This window comes from Lissotriton vulgaris, chromosome 11, assembly GCF_964263255.1.
Source record: "Lissotriton vulgaris chromosome 11, aLisVul1.2, whole genome shotgun sequence".
In the NCBI taxonomy this organism is placed as follows: Eukaryota; Metazoa; Chordata; class Amphibia; order Caudata; family Salamandridae; genus Lissotriton; species Lissotriton vulgaris.
Window position 1 is genome coordinate 253665488 of NC_141699.1, and position 16413 is coordinate 253681900.

Consider the following 16413-nt stretch of genomic DNA (forward strand, 5'->3'; position numbering starts at 1 on the left):
GCTCGTCCAGGTCTTTGCTGCCGTGTGGAAGGAGAGTCCCAAAACACACAAGATGATGGACGGAATGATGCACAATGGGAAAACATTCACCCCCAGTCACAGATCTGGGTTTAATCCATCGTTATTTTGCTCACCAAGCCACCCCAGTTCAGACATGGCCACATGCAAATCCGTCTTGACCCTGTGCCTCATGGGAACAGTCCAGCCCGAACTGCCAAGGAGAGTCCTCCACTTTTGCTTCATAGATTAGCGGTGTATGTGCAAGTGAAAGGGAGGCGGAGCATAGTCTTCTCGATGGTTGCTGGAAGTTCAAGCGGTGATTGGGTCCTTGGTTGTGTAGAGCCTTGTAAGCATGAGGGAGCAGCTTGAATTGGCATCTCTTCTGTACGGGGAGCCAGTGGAGTTGCCTGAGGTGGGGTGTTATGTGGGTTCGTCTGGGGAGGCCGGAGATGAGATTGGCTGCGGCATTCTGTATGGTCTGAAGTCTCTGTAGGAGGTATGCAGCGATTCCTACGTAGAGTGTTGTTGTAGTCCAGTTGGCTGTTGATGAGGGCTTGTATCACTGTGCGTCATGTGTGTAGGGATAGCCACTTCAAGAACTTGCATATCTTGCGCAGAGTGAGGAAGCAGGCGGAGGAGACGGCATTGATCCGTGATTTCATGGTGAGCTTGCTGTCAATGATGATTCAGAGGTTTCTGGCAGGGTTGGAGGGAGTGGGTGTGGGTCCTAGGCCTGATGGTCTCCAGGAGTCCTTCCATGTGTTTTTGCTGTTGCCAAGGATCAGTACTTCCATCTTGTCTGCGTTCAGCTGTAGGCAGTTGTTCTTCATCCAGTCGGCGACGTTTGTCATGCATCTGTGGAAGTTCGCTCTGGTGGTAGTGGGGTCGTCAGTGAGTGAGAGGAGAAGTTGGTTGTCTGTGTAGGAAATTATGTTGAGACCATGGGATCTGGCGATGTTGGAAAGCGGGGTTATATATGTTTTGAAGAGCGTGGGGCTGAGGGATGAACCCTGGGGGACACCACAGGGGATCTCCTTGGGTTCGGAGGTGAAAGGTGTATCCTCTTGGTTCTTCTGGTCAGGAAGAATGTGATCCATCTTAGCATGTCCCCTTGGATGCCATTGTGGCAAAGTCTTTCGATCAGCATGTGGTGAGATATGGTGTTGAAGGCTGCCGAGAGGTCGAGGAGGATCAAAGCTGCTGTTTCTCCTTAGTCGAGGAGGGTTTGGATGTCGCCGGTGGCTGCGATGAGGGCGGTTTTGGTGCTGTCATTGCTGCGGAAGCCAAAATGGGAAGCGTTGAGTAGCTGGTTCTGTTCCAGGTGTATAATTCACAAGGCGGGGGACAGCGAGCAGAAAAAGGAGATCCAGTACCCGTGCTCCCCAGAACACATATCAAACACACTGAAGGGTAACTGTTCCTATGGAGGTACACCGGCCTACAGGGCTGCGGGTAGTTTTTCAGAAGAGAGTTGAAGATTACTTCTTTAAGATAGATAGGTCTCAGGATGCATGTCCTAAAAGGTGGGGAAATTCCTCAAATTTGAAAAGTTGCCTTCACACACCCTTTGAGGTGTCATACTTTATCATAGGGTATTTTTGCTCCTCATGGGGCTGGCGCTGCAGTCTTCCATGGGCCCCGCGAGGGGACTCTTTAGCGGATACCTTTTAAAGGGAGAACATGGTAGTGATGAGTGCAGGTGTGTGGGGTAAGTGCAAGGGTGAGTTACAAATACCGTGACGATACCCCAAAATGTAATATATTCTTGGGTCCTTCCGGTATGGTTAAAAGCAAAAATAACTTTAGACCTTCCACCAATGAGGAGGTTTAGTTTGGTTCTAAGAAAGTGAGTAATAATAAAGGTCATAGGGTCGACATGTTTCATGCAGTTGTGGTCCAAACCGGATACTTGGCGTTTCTTCAAGGCCAAAAAGAAGTTAAAAAAAATGTTAAATGTGCAAGAGAACTTAGGCTTGTGGTGGTGTTGTCATGAAACAGTATTCCACAAACATCTCAAAGAAGTTATCTAACCCCAGAGGATGGAGGAGAGGGCCTCTACGGGGGAAAGCAGGCGTACCTGAGGGTTACAGTTACCCTCTGTGGTGTTCAGCTGTCGCACCTACCCATGTCTGCTGCCTTCGGAGTCCCTGGGGTACTGCAGCGCCAACCCCACGGGAGCAAAAACGCCCTATGGTGAAGCATGACACCTTAACGGGTCTGTGAGGGAAACTCTTAAAATTTGAGGAATTTCCCCACTTTCTATGATATCCAACCTGAGACCTATCTATCTTAGATAAGTTATCTTCACCTCTCTTCTGACAAAACTACCCTCAGCCTAGTAGGCATGTGTACCTCCATAGGAACAGTTACTCTGCTCCAGGTGTGTCATGAGTTGACTGTTGATGATCTTTTCCAGTACCTCATCTGGAAATGGGAGATAGGCCAGTAGTTTTTGAGTGCTTCAGGGTCAGCGGAGTGTTTTTTGAGTAATGATCTGACTTTGGCGTGTGTCCAGGCACGCTAAATGTTGTGGTAGTGACAGTGATGTTGAGTTGGGTGGTGAATTCCTGGCCAATCCTTTGGTTTCCAAGTTTGAAGATGTGGTGCCAGCATGGGTCTGTGGGACCTCAAGAGTGGATGTATTTTCATGGTTAAGGTGGTGTCCTGGGTGGGAAGGGTCTTCCAGGTGATCAGTGTGTGGTTTGTGTCTGTTACGCTGGTGGCGTACCTGTTGAGGATATACATAGGTGTGCGTTGGGGTGCAAAGTTTCTGTATATGGTTGCGATCTTGCATGGAGGAAGTGGGCAAGGTAGTTGCACAACTACTGTGAGGGTGTGAAGTTGTTTACCCTTTCAGCCGGGTTGGAAAACATTTTAACAGTGTTGAAAAGTTCATTGTTTTTGTTGGTGCTGGTTGCGATCGTGCAGCAAAGGCTGTCTTTTTTGTTGCCCTCAGCAGGCAGAGGTACAGGTTGAGGGAGGTCTTGAACACTGCCCTGTCAGAGGTGCCCTTGCTGGTGTGCGATCTACTCTCCAACTGTTTGCTGTCGCGTTTCGCGATTGCGGGTTCTTGGGTGTACCAGCTGGCCTTTTTGGAGGATTTTTTGTGGATGTTGCTATTGATGGGGACGATGCTGTCTGCGCAATTGGTGATCAAGGTGTTTACGTTTTTCACTTCCTGTTTGAAGTTGGTGGCGGTGGCAGGGTTGGCGGTGTTGAGGGCGTTCTCCCAGCTGGTCTCTGAGATTTTGTTCCACCTCCAGTGGGGGACGTTGGTCATCATGGGGGTGGCGGTGCAGGGGCTGGAGATGCTGAAGTGGACGATGGAGTGATCGGTCAATATGAGTTCTGTGACATGGCTGCATTTGATGTGGTTGCTGCCGGTGAAAATTAGGTCCAGTGTGTGTCCAGTGGTCTGTGTAGAGTTGTAGATAATCTGGGTCAATCCGAGGCTGTTCATACTGTCGAGGAGGGGTGCAGTGTTTTTGTCGTTGGGGTCATCGATGTGGAAATTGATGTCGGTGAGAGATGTAGTCACAATGAAGTCTGTGATGGTGGTTTAGGAGCTGGAAAGCAAGCCTGTTGGGTCGCTATGCAAGGGAGTCACTGATGGTTGTCTTGTTATCCTTGTGGAGTTTGAAGTTTAGATGTTCCATGGGGGTGGTGGTGTTGTCGGTGGTGGTGGTACATTGTATGGTCTCTTTGTAGATGATGGCTGTTCCTCCTCCCGGCTTGTTGGTGCGGTCCAGGCGAGTGGTTTTATATCCATCCGAGATCGCTGTGGCAATGTCTGGGGCGGATGTGGCGTTGAGCCAGGTCTCAGTGAGGAAGACGATGTCTGGTGCAAGTGAGGTCCCATAATTATGTAGAATACTTTCATAGTGAGTGAGTGGGTGTTGAGAAGGACACGTGCAAGTTGGTGTTTTTGTTCAGGTGGTGTCTGTGGTGTGTTTTGGGTGGGGCTGGTGTGTGTGCAGCAATAGGTGAAGTGGCAGTGGGTGCAGGTGAAAGGTCCTACTGTGGAGCATGGGTTGGCGCGGTGGCAGTGTTTGGTGCTTCATTGAGGGTGTTGTGCTCAGTGATGTTGTATCTTTGGAGGGCGAGAGAGCCAGGAGTTGTGGCGCTGGGGGTGGTCCAGGCATGGTCGGATGCAGACGGGTTTGGTGCTTCATTGAGGGTGTTGTGCTCAGTGATGTTGTATCTTCGGAGGGCGAGAGAGCCAGGAGTTGTGGCGCTGGGGGTGGTCCAGGCATGGTCGGACGCAGACAGGCTTGCCTTTGTCCGCCTGCATTAAGTAGGTTCTTGGGTGGACAGGGCTTCTGTTAATGGAAAGAATGGTGAGTGGGATAACCCGGTAGGGAGAACCCCATCGGGAGAAAACCCGAGCAGCTATGGTATCACTGGATCAGGTTGGAACAAGCAGGAACTGGAGCCCACATGCAAGTGGCAAGTTAGGTGTCCAGGTGCCTAGATGGAGAATAGCCCTAGAGAAAGATGGTTGAAGTACCTGCTGGACATCTTGGCCTCCCACTGCTCACAAAGTGATTAGTAATTTCACCATGGATCATAAAGTTGCACATAGAGGCAAGTACAATTAGAGGACAGTTATGTAATGTTAATAGTGAAACACCACTGATGCTGTGGCTGGGTTTGGGCACTAAGCATTTGCCTACCTTCTCCTGGTTGTGTTCTGGCTCTAAAACTAGTGGTAGGTGAACAGTTCAGCCTAGTCTGGATCCCGGCATACCGTTCCCTGATTTAAAAAAAAAATAAAAAAAATTATTTTTGTTCTCCCTTTATTTTACGACCACAGAGTAAGAGTAACCCCTCATATTTTTATTCTATTTCATTCAAAGTTTTTTTAGAGCATTTAAATCTCAAATAGGGCTTCCAAGAACTAAAGAGCCCGGGTAGTAAAAAGAAACAGCAACGCTAAAATACACATTTTTTCCTGAAACTTTGCTGGATGTTAGTCTTCTAAAGTTCATCAACGAATGCATTCCAGTGAATCAGTTATGTTGCTCCACTCAAGAGGCGGTGCTTAACCTTGGAAACATTTGGGAAGCATTTATGTCTTGACCGACGCGGTCTGCGTTTTGGTGAAAAGAGTGCCTAATCTGCATATAGCCTGGAATGCTTCCATATCCTTCTTAAAAGTCATCATATCCCCCAAAAAATATTTAGGATATAAAAATGCAAAAAACACATTCATCTGAAATACAATTCAAGGTACCTTCTGAGCATACTTATACTGCATGAAGGTAATTTTGTCCAGGTAAGGTGTGGGAAAGGAGGTGACCTGACCCCTCGATTTCCGGTTGACCGTGGGATAAGGCAGGGGTGTGTGCTTGCCTCTACCCTGTTTTGCCTTTTTGTCAATGCATTGGTTTCCCAACTCACGGAGGTTAAGGATAATGATGCCACAAAATTGGCAGGTACCAGGGTGCCTGCAATGATGTTTGCAGATGACACCCTTCTACTGTCAAAATCTCTAATGGGCATTCAGAGGGTTTTGGACAGCTTTGCCACTTTCTGCAACAGTAGGGGTTTAGAAATTAATACTCTGAAGACAAAGTTTATGGTCTTCAATCCAACTGAGCAAACCCGTCCCAACCCCAGTCTGGAGGGTATTGTGCTGGAAAGGGCATTGTAAGCTCAACTGTGGTTTGCTGAATACTCGTTCCGTTATTAAGCATAGTTTAGAGATTTTTGAATATCTTGATTCACACACCCCAAATATCTTTTTCCTAACTGAAACTTGGGCAGACATGGGCTCTGACCCATATTTAGCCTAGGCATCCCCAGCGGGCTTTCTTACTAAGAGATTAGATCGGGAAGGTAAGCGGGAGGAGGTGTAGCTATAATTTACAAGGATTGCTATGAAACCACATTTGAGCAGGTTAATTTAGCTGTTTATGAAGCACTATTTTTCAATTGAAAATTGGATTTTAATCCAAGTTTTTATGGTCTATTGATTTATAGATCTCCGGGCTCTAAATTGAAATTCTTGGAAGCGCTTAGTGACTTACTTGATACCATTATACACTGTCCTGTTTTTACAATAATTGGGATTTTCAATTTTCATTTGGAATATACATCCAATAAAGAGGCAAAAATACTCATTGATAATATGATGGGATTTGACCTGAAACTACTGAATACCACTCCGAAACATACTGCAGAACACATGCTTGAAGGGATTTTGTCAAGCTACTTCAGTGGGATGATGCCCTCTCCCTCACCTAGTCTGACCATCTAATGGCACGTTTTAGCATCAGTCTTGATCTTTTGACAAAGCTAAACAGGAAGGCTAGTCAGCCCACAGCTTTTAGAGCCTAGAACAAAATTGATTTAAAGGAATTTGTTGAGACTTTGAATTCTTCTAAGCCTACTATATGCAGCAATCCTAATGAAGCTGCAAAATATTTTTTTTTATTGGATTAATGAAGCAGCTCTTCAGGTGGCACCCATCAAATTGGTGAAAAACCTCAGAAGCTGTTCAACAGCTTCGTGGTATTCCCAATCGTAAACGGATTTCAAGAAGTGCTGGAAATAAACTATTTGGAAGAGTAATTATTCCTTAGTGGAAAGGGCAAAATGCTAAGCGATTATCCATGAATTAAAATACCTGTTAAAAGCGAAAAACACAAAGATAATAGTTTAATCCTCTCCAATAATAGGAGAAGAATCAACTGGGGGCAATCTAGCAGTCTCCAGAAAAGCTGTCTGTGTTATATGCAGCAGTCGTCCCTGTACTAGTAGAACTGGGAGAAGTGGCTGCAGCAGCGGCCAAGGTCCTCATTGAGAAAGTTGGAGATCTACATGCTGATCTGGTCTCTAACTTGGCTGAGGTATTTCATCCAAAGATGCACGCTAAGGGGGAAAAAAAGGGCCATTCGCTCATGGTTCAATGATAATTGCCGTGTGGGAAAACTGACTTTATTGGAGGCCATCAAAGCTAAGGACTAGCCATTAACAAAACAAATGAGAGCACTGTATAAAGAGACCACTAGAACAGCAAAAGAGGTGAGGGAAATGGACAGATGGGATGCTCTAAAAACTGCTTTGTCCAATAAAGATCTGAAAGAGTTCTGGTGCATAGTTAGTTCAGGGAGCAGTGAGGGCAAGCCAGCACTAGAACCTAATATAGCAGCAGAAGCATGGAAAATACACTTCCAGGCCCTATATGCTACAAACAAACACCCTGACCTTCACGACAATGCGCCCATGATAGTGGATGGTGCTGTCCATGAAGAAGCCTCTGAATTCACCCTCCCTGAAGTTGTAAACGCAATAGACAATCTTTCCCCCCGGCAAAGCACTGGGATTGGATAAGATTCCAGGGGATCTTTTCCAGGAAGAACCTGAAATGTGGGGACCTTATCTATGAGTTTTATTCAACACTATTATGAAGGGTATGCCGATTCCTGAAACTTGGGCAGGGGCAGAACTAGTCCCAGTTTTCAAAAAAGGTTCGCCACTTCTGCCAGCAAATTATAGACCGATCAGTTTGATCGACGTCTCACAAAAACTTTTTGCAAGTGTAGTCCTAGACCGCCTGCAGGGGTGGATAGAAGACCATGACATTTTAAGCCCTTACCAAGCCGGATTCAGGAAGAACATCTCCACCGTTGACAAAATACTTCGACTTCAACTTATGTTTTGGAAAACGGTGAGAATGGAGGGTGGCAGCCTCTATTTGATCTTCGTGGACCTGAAGACGGCCTTAGATTTGATGCCCAGAATAAAGCTGTGGGGGGTGCATAGAGATATGGGTATTACCCCCTACCTTCTGAACATACTTATGAGACTGCATGAAGGTAATTATGCCCTGGTAAGGTGTGGAAAAGGAGGTGACCTGGCCCCCCGATTTCCCGGTGACAGTGGGATAAGGCAGGGGTGTGTGCTTGCCTCTACCCTTTTTTGATTCTTTGTCAATGCATTGGTTTCCCAACTCACGGAGGTGAAGGATAATGATGCCCCAAAATTGGCAGGTATCAGGGTTCCTGCAATGATGATTGCAGATGGCACCCTTCTATTGTCAAAATCTCCGATGGGCATTCAGAGGGTTCTAGACAGCTTTGCCACTTTCTGCAACAGTAGGGGGTTAGAGATTAATACTCTGAAGACAATGTTTATGGTCTTCAATCTCATTAAGACAACCCATCCCAACCCCAGTCTGGAGGGTATTGTGCTGGAAAAGGTGTCAGTGTTTGAATATTTAGGGGTTACCCTGACAGAAAATATGGAGTAGGGCCCACAAATTGCCAAAGCCAAGCTTAGGCTAGCCCAGACCACTTGAGGAATTGCAAAATTACTGAGAAACTCATCCTCCAAACCAACTGGCCCAATAGTAGCGATGTATAAGGTGCAGGCCAGGCCTGCAGCACTTCTGATAGATACATCTGCCGTGTGGATTCCTCACCTTGTGAATATCCCCCTTGCGTCAGCAACGTTCGGAAATTTTCTTCGTAGCACGCCGTCGTGGGCGACGTCACTGGAGCACGGCATCGCGCGCGACTCCGTCTGACGTCACCGACCCCATAATAGGCCCACGCCGGCGTGATGACGTCAGTTCCCTTTTTTCCGCGTCTCCGACGCTAACGGTTTTCGGGATCTTCAGCGATACCTAGTATCTTTCTAAATAATATTTGTCACTGTTTCTCTCTTGCGACTTTGTTCCTCTCCGGAGATGTCGTCGAGGAAAACAGGCTTTAAGCCATGTAGGTCTTGTGCCCGCATGATGTCTATCACGGACCCGCATAAGGATTGTTTGTGGTGTCTTGGGTCAGGCCACGACGTCAAGAACTGCGAGTCCTGTTTCAAGATGAATCCGAAGGCGCTTCGGGAGCGTGAAGCAAAGTTGCTCTTGGCAAAGGTGAAAAAGGACTCCGGGCGGCTTTCGAGATCTACGTCACGGAGATCGAAGTCGAAGCAGAAGTCTCGGTCGAGGTCGATATCGGCGTCGAGGTCCAGAGCAGGTTCGAGGTCTGGTGACGACTCGAGGTCCAAGGCGAAGTCGAAGTCCAGGGAAAGATCTAGGTCTAGATCTAAGTCGGCTTCCGGGCATGCTTCGAGCTCTTCGAGGAGAAAACATAAGAGGAGGAAGCACAGTTCGAGACATCATTCGGGGAAGGATTCCTCTGACTCGAAGAAAAAGTCTCACAGGCACCGTAAGGACTTTGTCTCTCCTTCACCTACTTTGTCAAGAGTGGGTTCTCCGGCGCCGGAGCCGGAGCCGGACCCGGAGCCGGTTTCCTCGGAGCATGAAGAAGAGGAGGTGACTCAAGAACCGGCTTCGGCGGAGACTCCTGTGAATCCAGAAGGTCAGGGTGAGGATGTGTCGGGTCGGCCTCCATTGCAACATCCGGTAGGTCCGTACCCTTCCTTCCCTGGTCCTGGGCAGGATCCCTCGCATTTTCTCAATGCGATGTTTGGAGTGTATTCTAGGGCGATGTACCCCGCTGGAGCGCCTGGTGGCCCCATGGGTCCGTTATCATACAACCTGGGTATTCCTCAGTCGTATGCCCCTGCTCCATTTATGCCTTTCATGCCGGCGCCTGTTTCACCTTGGCTCGGTACGGCTCCTCCGAGGTCCACGACTCCGCGTGCGGCTTCGCCGACTCCGGATCGACCTCGCAGTCGAGATCGTGGAGCCACACCTGTTCTTGACCCTCGTCCTTCTGCTTCGGTTCCTCGAGCGACGTCGGAACCGGCTCCGTCGGAGTCGTTACCGGATCCATCGACTTCGATTCGAATGGAGTGGTCGAGGCGAAGAGCTCAGCGTCTCCTCGAGCAAAAGGATGATGATGAGAGTTCTGATGTGGAGGAAGGCGAGCTTCCTGATCATGGTGATGACTTCGAGGAGCTTCGGGATGCTAGTGGTCTAGAACTCTCTCCCGAGTGGGGTCTGCCTTCGTCTTCTGATGCACCATCAAGGGACGTGGCTCCTTATCACGTGGTCATTAGGAAGGCTGCTGAGCTTCTTAACTTAAAGCTGCCCACGGTGGAGTACAAGCCCAACATTCTCACGGAAGTCCTGCATTCTCCATCCTCTATTGTGGAGCCGACTTTGCCGTTTACTGATGCCTTGTCAGATCCAATTAGGGAAATTTGGAAGAGGCCGTTGTCTGCTCCTGCGGTTTCAAGGGTTATTGCAAGGCGCTATAGGGTGGCTCCTGATGACCCTGCATTTCTTTCTACGCATCCGTCTCCAGAAAGTCTTGTGGTTCAGGCGGCTTGTTCTAATAGGGCGGCAGGCTCCTTCCCTCAAGTGCCTGCTGACAAAGAGTCTAAGAAAGTGGATCAGGCTGCGAAGAAGACTTTCTCTTCTGGGAGCATGGCTCTAAAGTCGTCAAATGCCACTTGCCTTCTGGGCAGATATGTGCACGCGCTGATGGACTCAGTGAAGCAGCTGTCACCTAAACTTCCTGAGGAGGATAGAAAGAACTTTAATGAAGTCATCTCTGACACTCAGGCTGCGGCCCGCATGGTCATCCAGAGCGGCATGGACACTGTGGATTCAGTTGCCAGAATTATGGGCTCATCCATTGCAACTAGGAGAGCCGCATGGTTAAAGTCATCTGACTTCTCAGCGGATGTACAATCTACTTTGTTGGACTTACCCTTCGAAGGATCAGGCCTTTTTGGTAAGAAGGCAGATGTGGCCTTGGAAAGGTTTAAAGACAGCCGTGCCACTGCGAGGTCGTTGGGTCTGCAGATGAGAGGGTCTGCAGCTAGAAAATTCAAGGGTTTTGGAAAATCTTCTTTTCGTCCCTTCAAGCAGGGCCAACAACAGCAGCAGCAGCAGAACCCTCTATACAAGTCCTATAGAGGTAGACAGAGGGGTCGTGGTCGTGGACGTCAAGTCTCCTCTTCCTCCACTTCCTCCAATAATGCCCAACCCCCACCCGCATCAGCAAAGCAGCCCTAGATCCACCATTCTGGATCATGTAGGGCCAGTAGGGGGTCGGCTTACTCACTTTCTACGAGATTGGGAATCGGTTACATCAGATCTTTGGGTTCTCAATCTCGTAGAGAATGGGTATGCACTTCCTTTTCAGGAGTTCCCTCCCAATTACCCTCCTTGCCAAGGTTATTGCTCGGAGGACCACCTGCTTCTCCTGCAGGAGGAAGTCCTGGCTCTGTTTCGAAAGGGAGCGATAGAGGTGGTTCCAGAGCAGGAGAGGGGTCAAGGGTGCTACTCCCGGTATTTCTTGATTCCCAAGAAGGATGGCAGGCTTCGACCTATCCTGGATCTCAGGATTTTGAACCTCTATCTCAAACAGGAGAAGTTCAAAATGCTCACCCTTGCTCAGGTTCTTCTGGCGCTGATGGAAGAAGACTGGATGGTGTCGATCGACTTGCAGGATGCGTATTTTCACATCCCAATCCTGAAGTCGCACAGGAAGTATCTCCGTTTTACGGTGGGATCGCAACACTACCAGTTTGCGGTCCTCCCGTTTGGACTTACTACTGCGCCTCGAGTTTTCACCAAGGTGATGGCAGTGGTGGCGGCGCATCTCAGGAGGTCAGGGATTCCTGTATTCCCTTATCTAGACGACTGGCTGATCAAAGCAGAGTCGCCGGAGATGGTGCTCCATCATCTGCAGGAGACAACTCAGTTGTTACACAGGTTGGGTTTTTCGATAAACGTACCCAAATCTCACCTGGTGCCCTCCCAGCGCAACCTGTTCATAGGTGCAGTACTGGACACGTCTGTATGTCGTGCATTCCCTCCACCTCAAAGGATTCGCGACATACAGGAAATGATTCCTTTGTTTTACTCTGGAGCGGTCGTTCCAGTCCTGAAGGTCCTTCGTCTGCTCGGTCTGATGGCTTCTTGCATTCTGTTGGTCAGTCATGCTCGCTGGCACATGAGGGCGCTCCAGTGGTGCCTCCGCAGGCAGTGGTATCAGCACAACGGAGATCTCAGGGAGTCTGTGAGGATCTCCAGAGAAACTGCAGCGGACCTGTCCTGGTGGGGCGTGGAAGGCAATCTGTCACAGGGAAAGCCTTTTCAGTTACCTCCATCAGTGGCCACAGTGATATCGGATGCATCCACTCTCGGGTGGGGTGCTCATCTGGGAGACCTGGAGGTCAAGGGTCTTTGGTCTCCGGAAGAAAGGTTGTTTCACATCAACCTTCTGGAATTGAGGGCGATACGTTTGGCACTCAAGGCCTTCCTCCCTTCCCTTCGCGGTCGTTCGGTCCAGGTCCTAACGGACAACACGACTGCGATGTGGTACATCAACAAGCAGGGAGGGGTAGGGTCGCAGTGTCTCTGCAGAGAGGCTCTGCGTCTCTGGTCCTGGGTTCAGGACCATCAGATTTGTCTGGTGGCAAATCATCTGGCCGGGGTTCTGAACGTGCGTGCGGACAGTCTCAGTCGGCAGTTTTCTGCCGACCACGAGTGGAGGCTTCACCCGGAGGTGGTTCTCAACATCTTTCGGATGTGGGGGACTCCTCGGGTGGATCTTTTCGCCACTCGCGAGAATGCTCACTGCCCTTCATTCTGCAGTCTCCAGTATCCGATGCAAGGAGCATTGGGGGACGCGTTTCAGTTGAGTTGGAGAGATCGACTCCTTTACGCGTTTCCCCCCATACCTTTGATTCCTCGGGTTCTGAGGAAGATTCGTCAAGACCGGGCCCAAGTCATTTTGGTCGCCCCGGATTGGCCGAGAAGGGTGTGGTATTCGGACCTACTCCACCTATCCTCTCACCAGCCGCTCCGTCTCCCTCACAGGGCAGACCTCCTCTCTCAGTTGGAGGGGCAGGTTCTACACCCCCACCTCCAGACATTACACCTTCATGCCTGGAGATTGAACGGGGCAACTTGAGTTCTTTTTCTCTCCCGCACGAGGTGGTGGATGTCATTCTCTCCGCCAGGCGTGACACCACTAAGTCCATTTACTCCTATAGGTGGACAAAATTTGTTTCTTGGTGCAGGGAGAGGGATGTTGACCCTTTGAGGGCTCATCTGTCTAATATTTTACAGTTTGCCCTTTATCTGGCGCGGCAAGGTTTGGCTGTGTCCACGGTCAAGGGCTATCTTTCGGCCTTATCGGCGTTTCTTTGTTTGCCGGATCAGCCTTCTCTCTTTAAGTCTCCGGTGGTTGTGAGATTCTTGAGGGGTCTGGTGAATATGTTTCCTCCTACCCCTTTTATTATTCCTCAGTGGGATTTGAATCTTGTGCTGACCTTTTTAATGGGTTCTCCCTTCGAACCCTTGCACAAGTGTCCATTGAGGCTTCTCTCTTTTAAAACTATTTTCCTCGTTGCAATCACCTCGGCAAGGAGGGTAAGTGAGCTTCAAGCTCTAAGTTCCAAACCCCCGTTCCTGACCATTCATGCAGAAAGGATGGTTCTTAGGACCAGGGCTGCTTTTCTGCCTAAGGTGGTGACTCCTTTCCATCTTGGGCAGTCCATTACCCTTCCTACCTTCTATCCTCCCCCTCACCCGTCTAAGGAGGAGGAGAGACTGCATCGCCTGGACCCTAAGCGGGCGGTGTCCTTCTATCTGGACAGGACTAGAGACTTCCGGATGGACGACCAGCTATTTGTTGGCTATGCTGGCTGCAAGAAGGGCAGAGCGGTGCACAAGCGCACTCTTTCCAGATGGTTAATCCTGTGCATCAAGATCTGCTACTCCCTTGCGGGTAAGGACCCTCCTGAGGGTATTAGAGCTCATTCAACTAGAGCAAAGTCTGCAACATCTGCTTTGTCTAGGGGTGTGCCTGTTGAGGATATTTGCAGGGCCGCGACTTGGGCCTCCCTCCACACTTTCGCGAAGCATTACTGCTTGGATACCGAGGTGAGGAGGGATGGCCACTTCGCGCGTTCTGTCCTCCAAGACTTCCTGGTGTAGCAGAGTGGACACCCTCCTCCGGGAGTGGGGACTGCTGTGGGATTCTATTCACAAGGTGAGGAATCCACACGGCAGATGTATCTATCAGAAGAACAAGTTACTTACCTTCGGTAACGCTTTTTCTGGTAGATACTATATCTGCCTGTGGATTCCTCACTGACCCACCCGCCTCCCCGTTTGTCTACTCTGCTATACCTGGTCTTTCTGTATATATGATTATAATACTGTTGTATTGACTTGATTCTATTTGTACTGTGTACACTGTATATTTGCATATTTGCTATCGTTGGTCCGTCCGTGTGCCTCGAAGGCACGGAAAAAAGGGCGGAACTGACGTCATCACGCCGGCGTGGGCCTATTATGGGGTCGGTGACGTCAGACGGAGTCGCGCGCGATGCCGTGCTCCAGTGACGTCGCCCACGACGGCGTGCTACGAAGAAAATTTCCGAACGTTGCTGACGCAAGGGGGATATTCACAAGGTGAGGAATCCACAGGCAGATATAGTATCTACCAGAAAAAGCGTTACCGAAGGTAAGTAACTTGTTCTTTGGGGCATTCCTTTTCTGGAGCAGTGAGCAAAGTAGAAAATAATGGTATTATGCAGATCTTGGGGCTCCCCTCTAGTACTCCTCTCATTCCCTTGCGGTAGGACTTGGGAATTAGACCTATCGGGGAGGAGTTGTGCCTCAGACCCCTAACTTTTTGGCAAAGATTATGGGTGACCCCGAACTGGCAACTTATACGGCAGAATTAAAAGAGATATTGAGCTATCCAGTATTATGGGTATCTTTCATAGATTCACATGCCTGAATCATTCCCCGTCGTCGGGATGGGAGTCCCCGGTACATAATAACAGTAATGTCATATAGACATATACATACTAATAGGCCAGAGGCCTCACATTAGTAACCTATCCAGGTCCTTTTGTAAAAAGGACCAAACTTTGGCCAGGAGCCAATCAGCTACTACCACCCTCTAGAACCTTCCTGGAAGGAGCCCTAGTCCCTCAGATTTTCTACCGCACGTCGTGCTAAGGGAGTCTCCACTGAGCTCTACTCAGCTTTCTGGATTTCTGGATTTATTCCATATTTTTCTCTTCAAGTTTACTCTTGTAGAGGAGTGCTAGAGTCAACTATGTCTACCACTCCTAAAAAAGGGCTCTTTAGACCCTGTGCCTCGTGTAGTAAGCTGAGGCTGCATGTAGATGACAAACATGAAGACTGCCTCTACTGTCTCTACCCTGATCATTCTGCCAAGGATTGTAAGGTCTGCCGCACTTTCTCTGTGAAGACTTTAAAGGACAGAGAGGGACTGCTGCTCCTGTTGCTTCAGAGACTAAAGGTCCAGGATCAGACAGTCTCTTCAGGTGAGAGCAAGTGTTCCTTCAGGAGCTCACACTCCTCTGCCAAAAGGCCAAGACAGACATCTCCAGGTCCGTCTGATATGCCTCCTCAAAAGAAGACGCCTAAGTCTTCGGAGGGTCGTCATAAAACCATGGCAGTTAAGACTTCTCTTCAGGAAGCCACCTTCAAGAAGCCTGTGTTGGTGTCTTCTGCCATGCCTGTGACAGCGTCGACAATATCCATCTCTACGTCGACAGCATCAGCCTTCACCACCTTGTCGACAACTACCTCAGCATCGTCGTCGACGGGTAGGTCTATTCCATCTATAATTCCTGTCAAAAAAGCATCGACGACGCCTCCGTCGACGGCAGCTTCCACGTCGACGAAGTCGAAGCCATCGTCGTCGACGACATCCTCGTCGACGAAGCCATCGACGTCGACACCAGCGTCGACGAGGCCGTCGACGAAGCCAGCTCCAGCGTCGACGCCGCCGTTGACGAAGAAACCATTGTCGATGACGCTACCGTCGACGACGCCGTCGAAGAAACCATCGTCGATGACGCTACCATCGACGATGCCGTCGTCGACGAAGATGACAGAGATGTCTGCGGTGGTTGTCAGCACCCCACCGCCAATGACCACACCGTCGACGGGCCTGTCGACGGAAAACTCTCCTAAGCTGAAGTACACTTATACTCACTTCAGGATGTCAACGCTGATGCCAGAAACTAAGTCTCCTAGCAAGGTCCAGCCACTGCCACCGGTCCAATTACTGGAGACTAAGGATTCTGATGATGGTACCATGTTCCACACTGCAAGAAGTCCATCACAGCTCAATGTCAAGGTCCATGAGAGTTCGGATTGCGAAGACCTGAGTGAGGCAGAAGAGCCATATCAGGAGGAACATCAACCGCCTCCTTCTTCACAACCTATGGTGTGCCTCCCGGCCTCCATAGTCACGGACCTCCAATTTCTTATAGCGGACTACAAACAGCGGTTTCCGTCTACTCCGCCTCCTTTGGTAGTGCCTCCACATCTTGTGACATCAGCTCCTCCTCCTCGCTCTAGACCACCACCGCTAGTCATTCGCCCAGATCCTGTGACTTTGCCTCCTATACCGTCTTCTGATGAAGAAGAAGAGGAAGCAGTAGGAGAGGATGAAGAAGGTCAACAGGAGGAGGGAGAAATAGCGGATGACGAGT

The 16413-nt window shown here is 49.4% G+C and overlaps 2 protein-coding genes across 3 annotated transcripts in view; both read left to right on the forward strand.

Annotated features, from left to right (window-relative positions):
* The window catches only part of SMTN (smoothelin), a 1042724-nt gene that overhangs the window by 421585 nt on the left and 604726 nt on the right, over positions 1–16413 (forward strand). The gene's annotated exons all lie outside the window — the stretch shown is intronic.
* LOC147679597 (uncharacterized) lies at positions 7679–15523 on the forward strand. The gene is made up of 5 exons (XM_086944666.1): positions 7679–7820; positions 11095–11640; positions 12037–12732; positions 14971–15234; positions 15387–15523. Exons 1-5 carry the CDS (start codon positions 7679–7681, stop codon positions 15521–15523), a joined length of 1785 nt encoding a protein of 594 aa, XP_086800792.1.

Coding starts and splice junctions, on each gene's coding strand:
- LOC147679597 (XM_086944666.1), top strand. CDS start 7,679: ATGGAGGGTGGCAGCCTCTATTTGATCTTCGTGGACCTGAAGACGGCC. Junction 11,641..12,036: donor TCAGTTGTTACACAGGTTGG/GTTTTTCGATAA, acceptor TACCTCCATCAG/TGGCCACAGTGATATCGGAT. Junction 12,733..14,970: donor ATCCTCTCACCAGCCGCTCC/GTCTCCCTCACA, acceptor TTTCTCTTCAAG/TTTACTCTTGTAGAGGAGTG.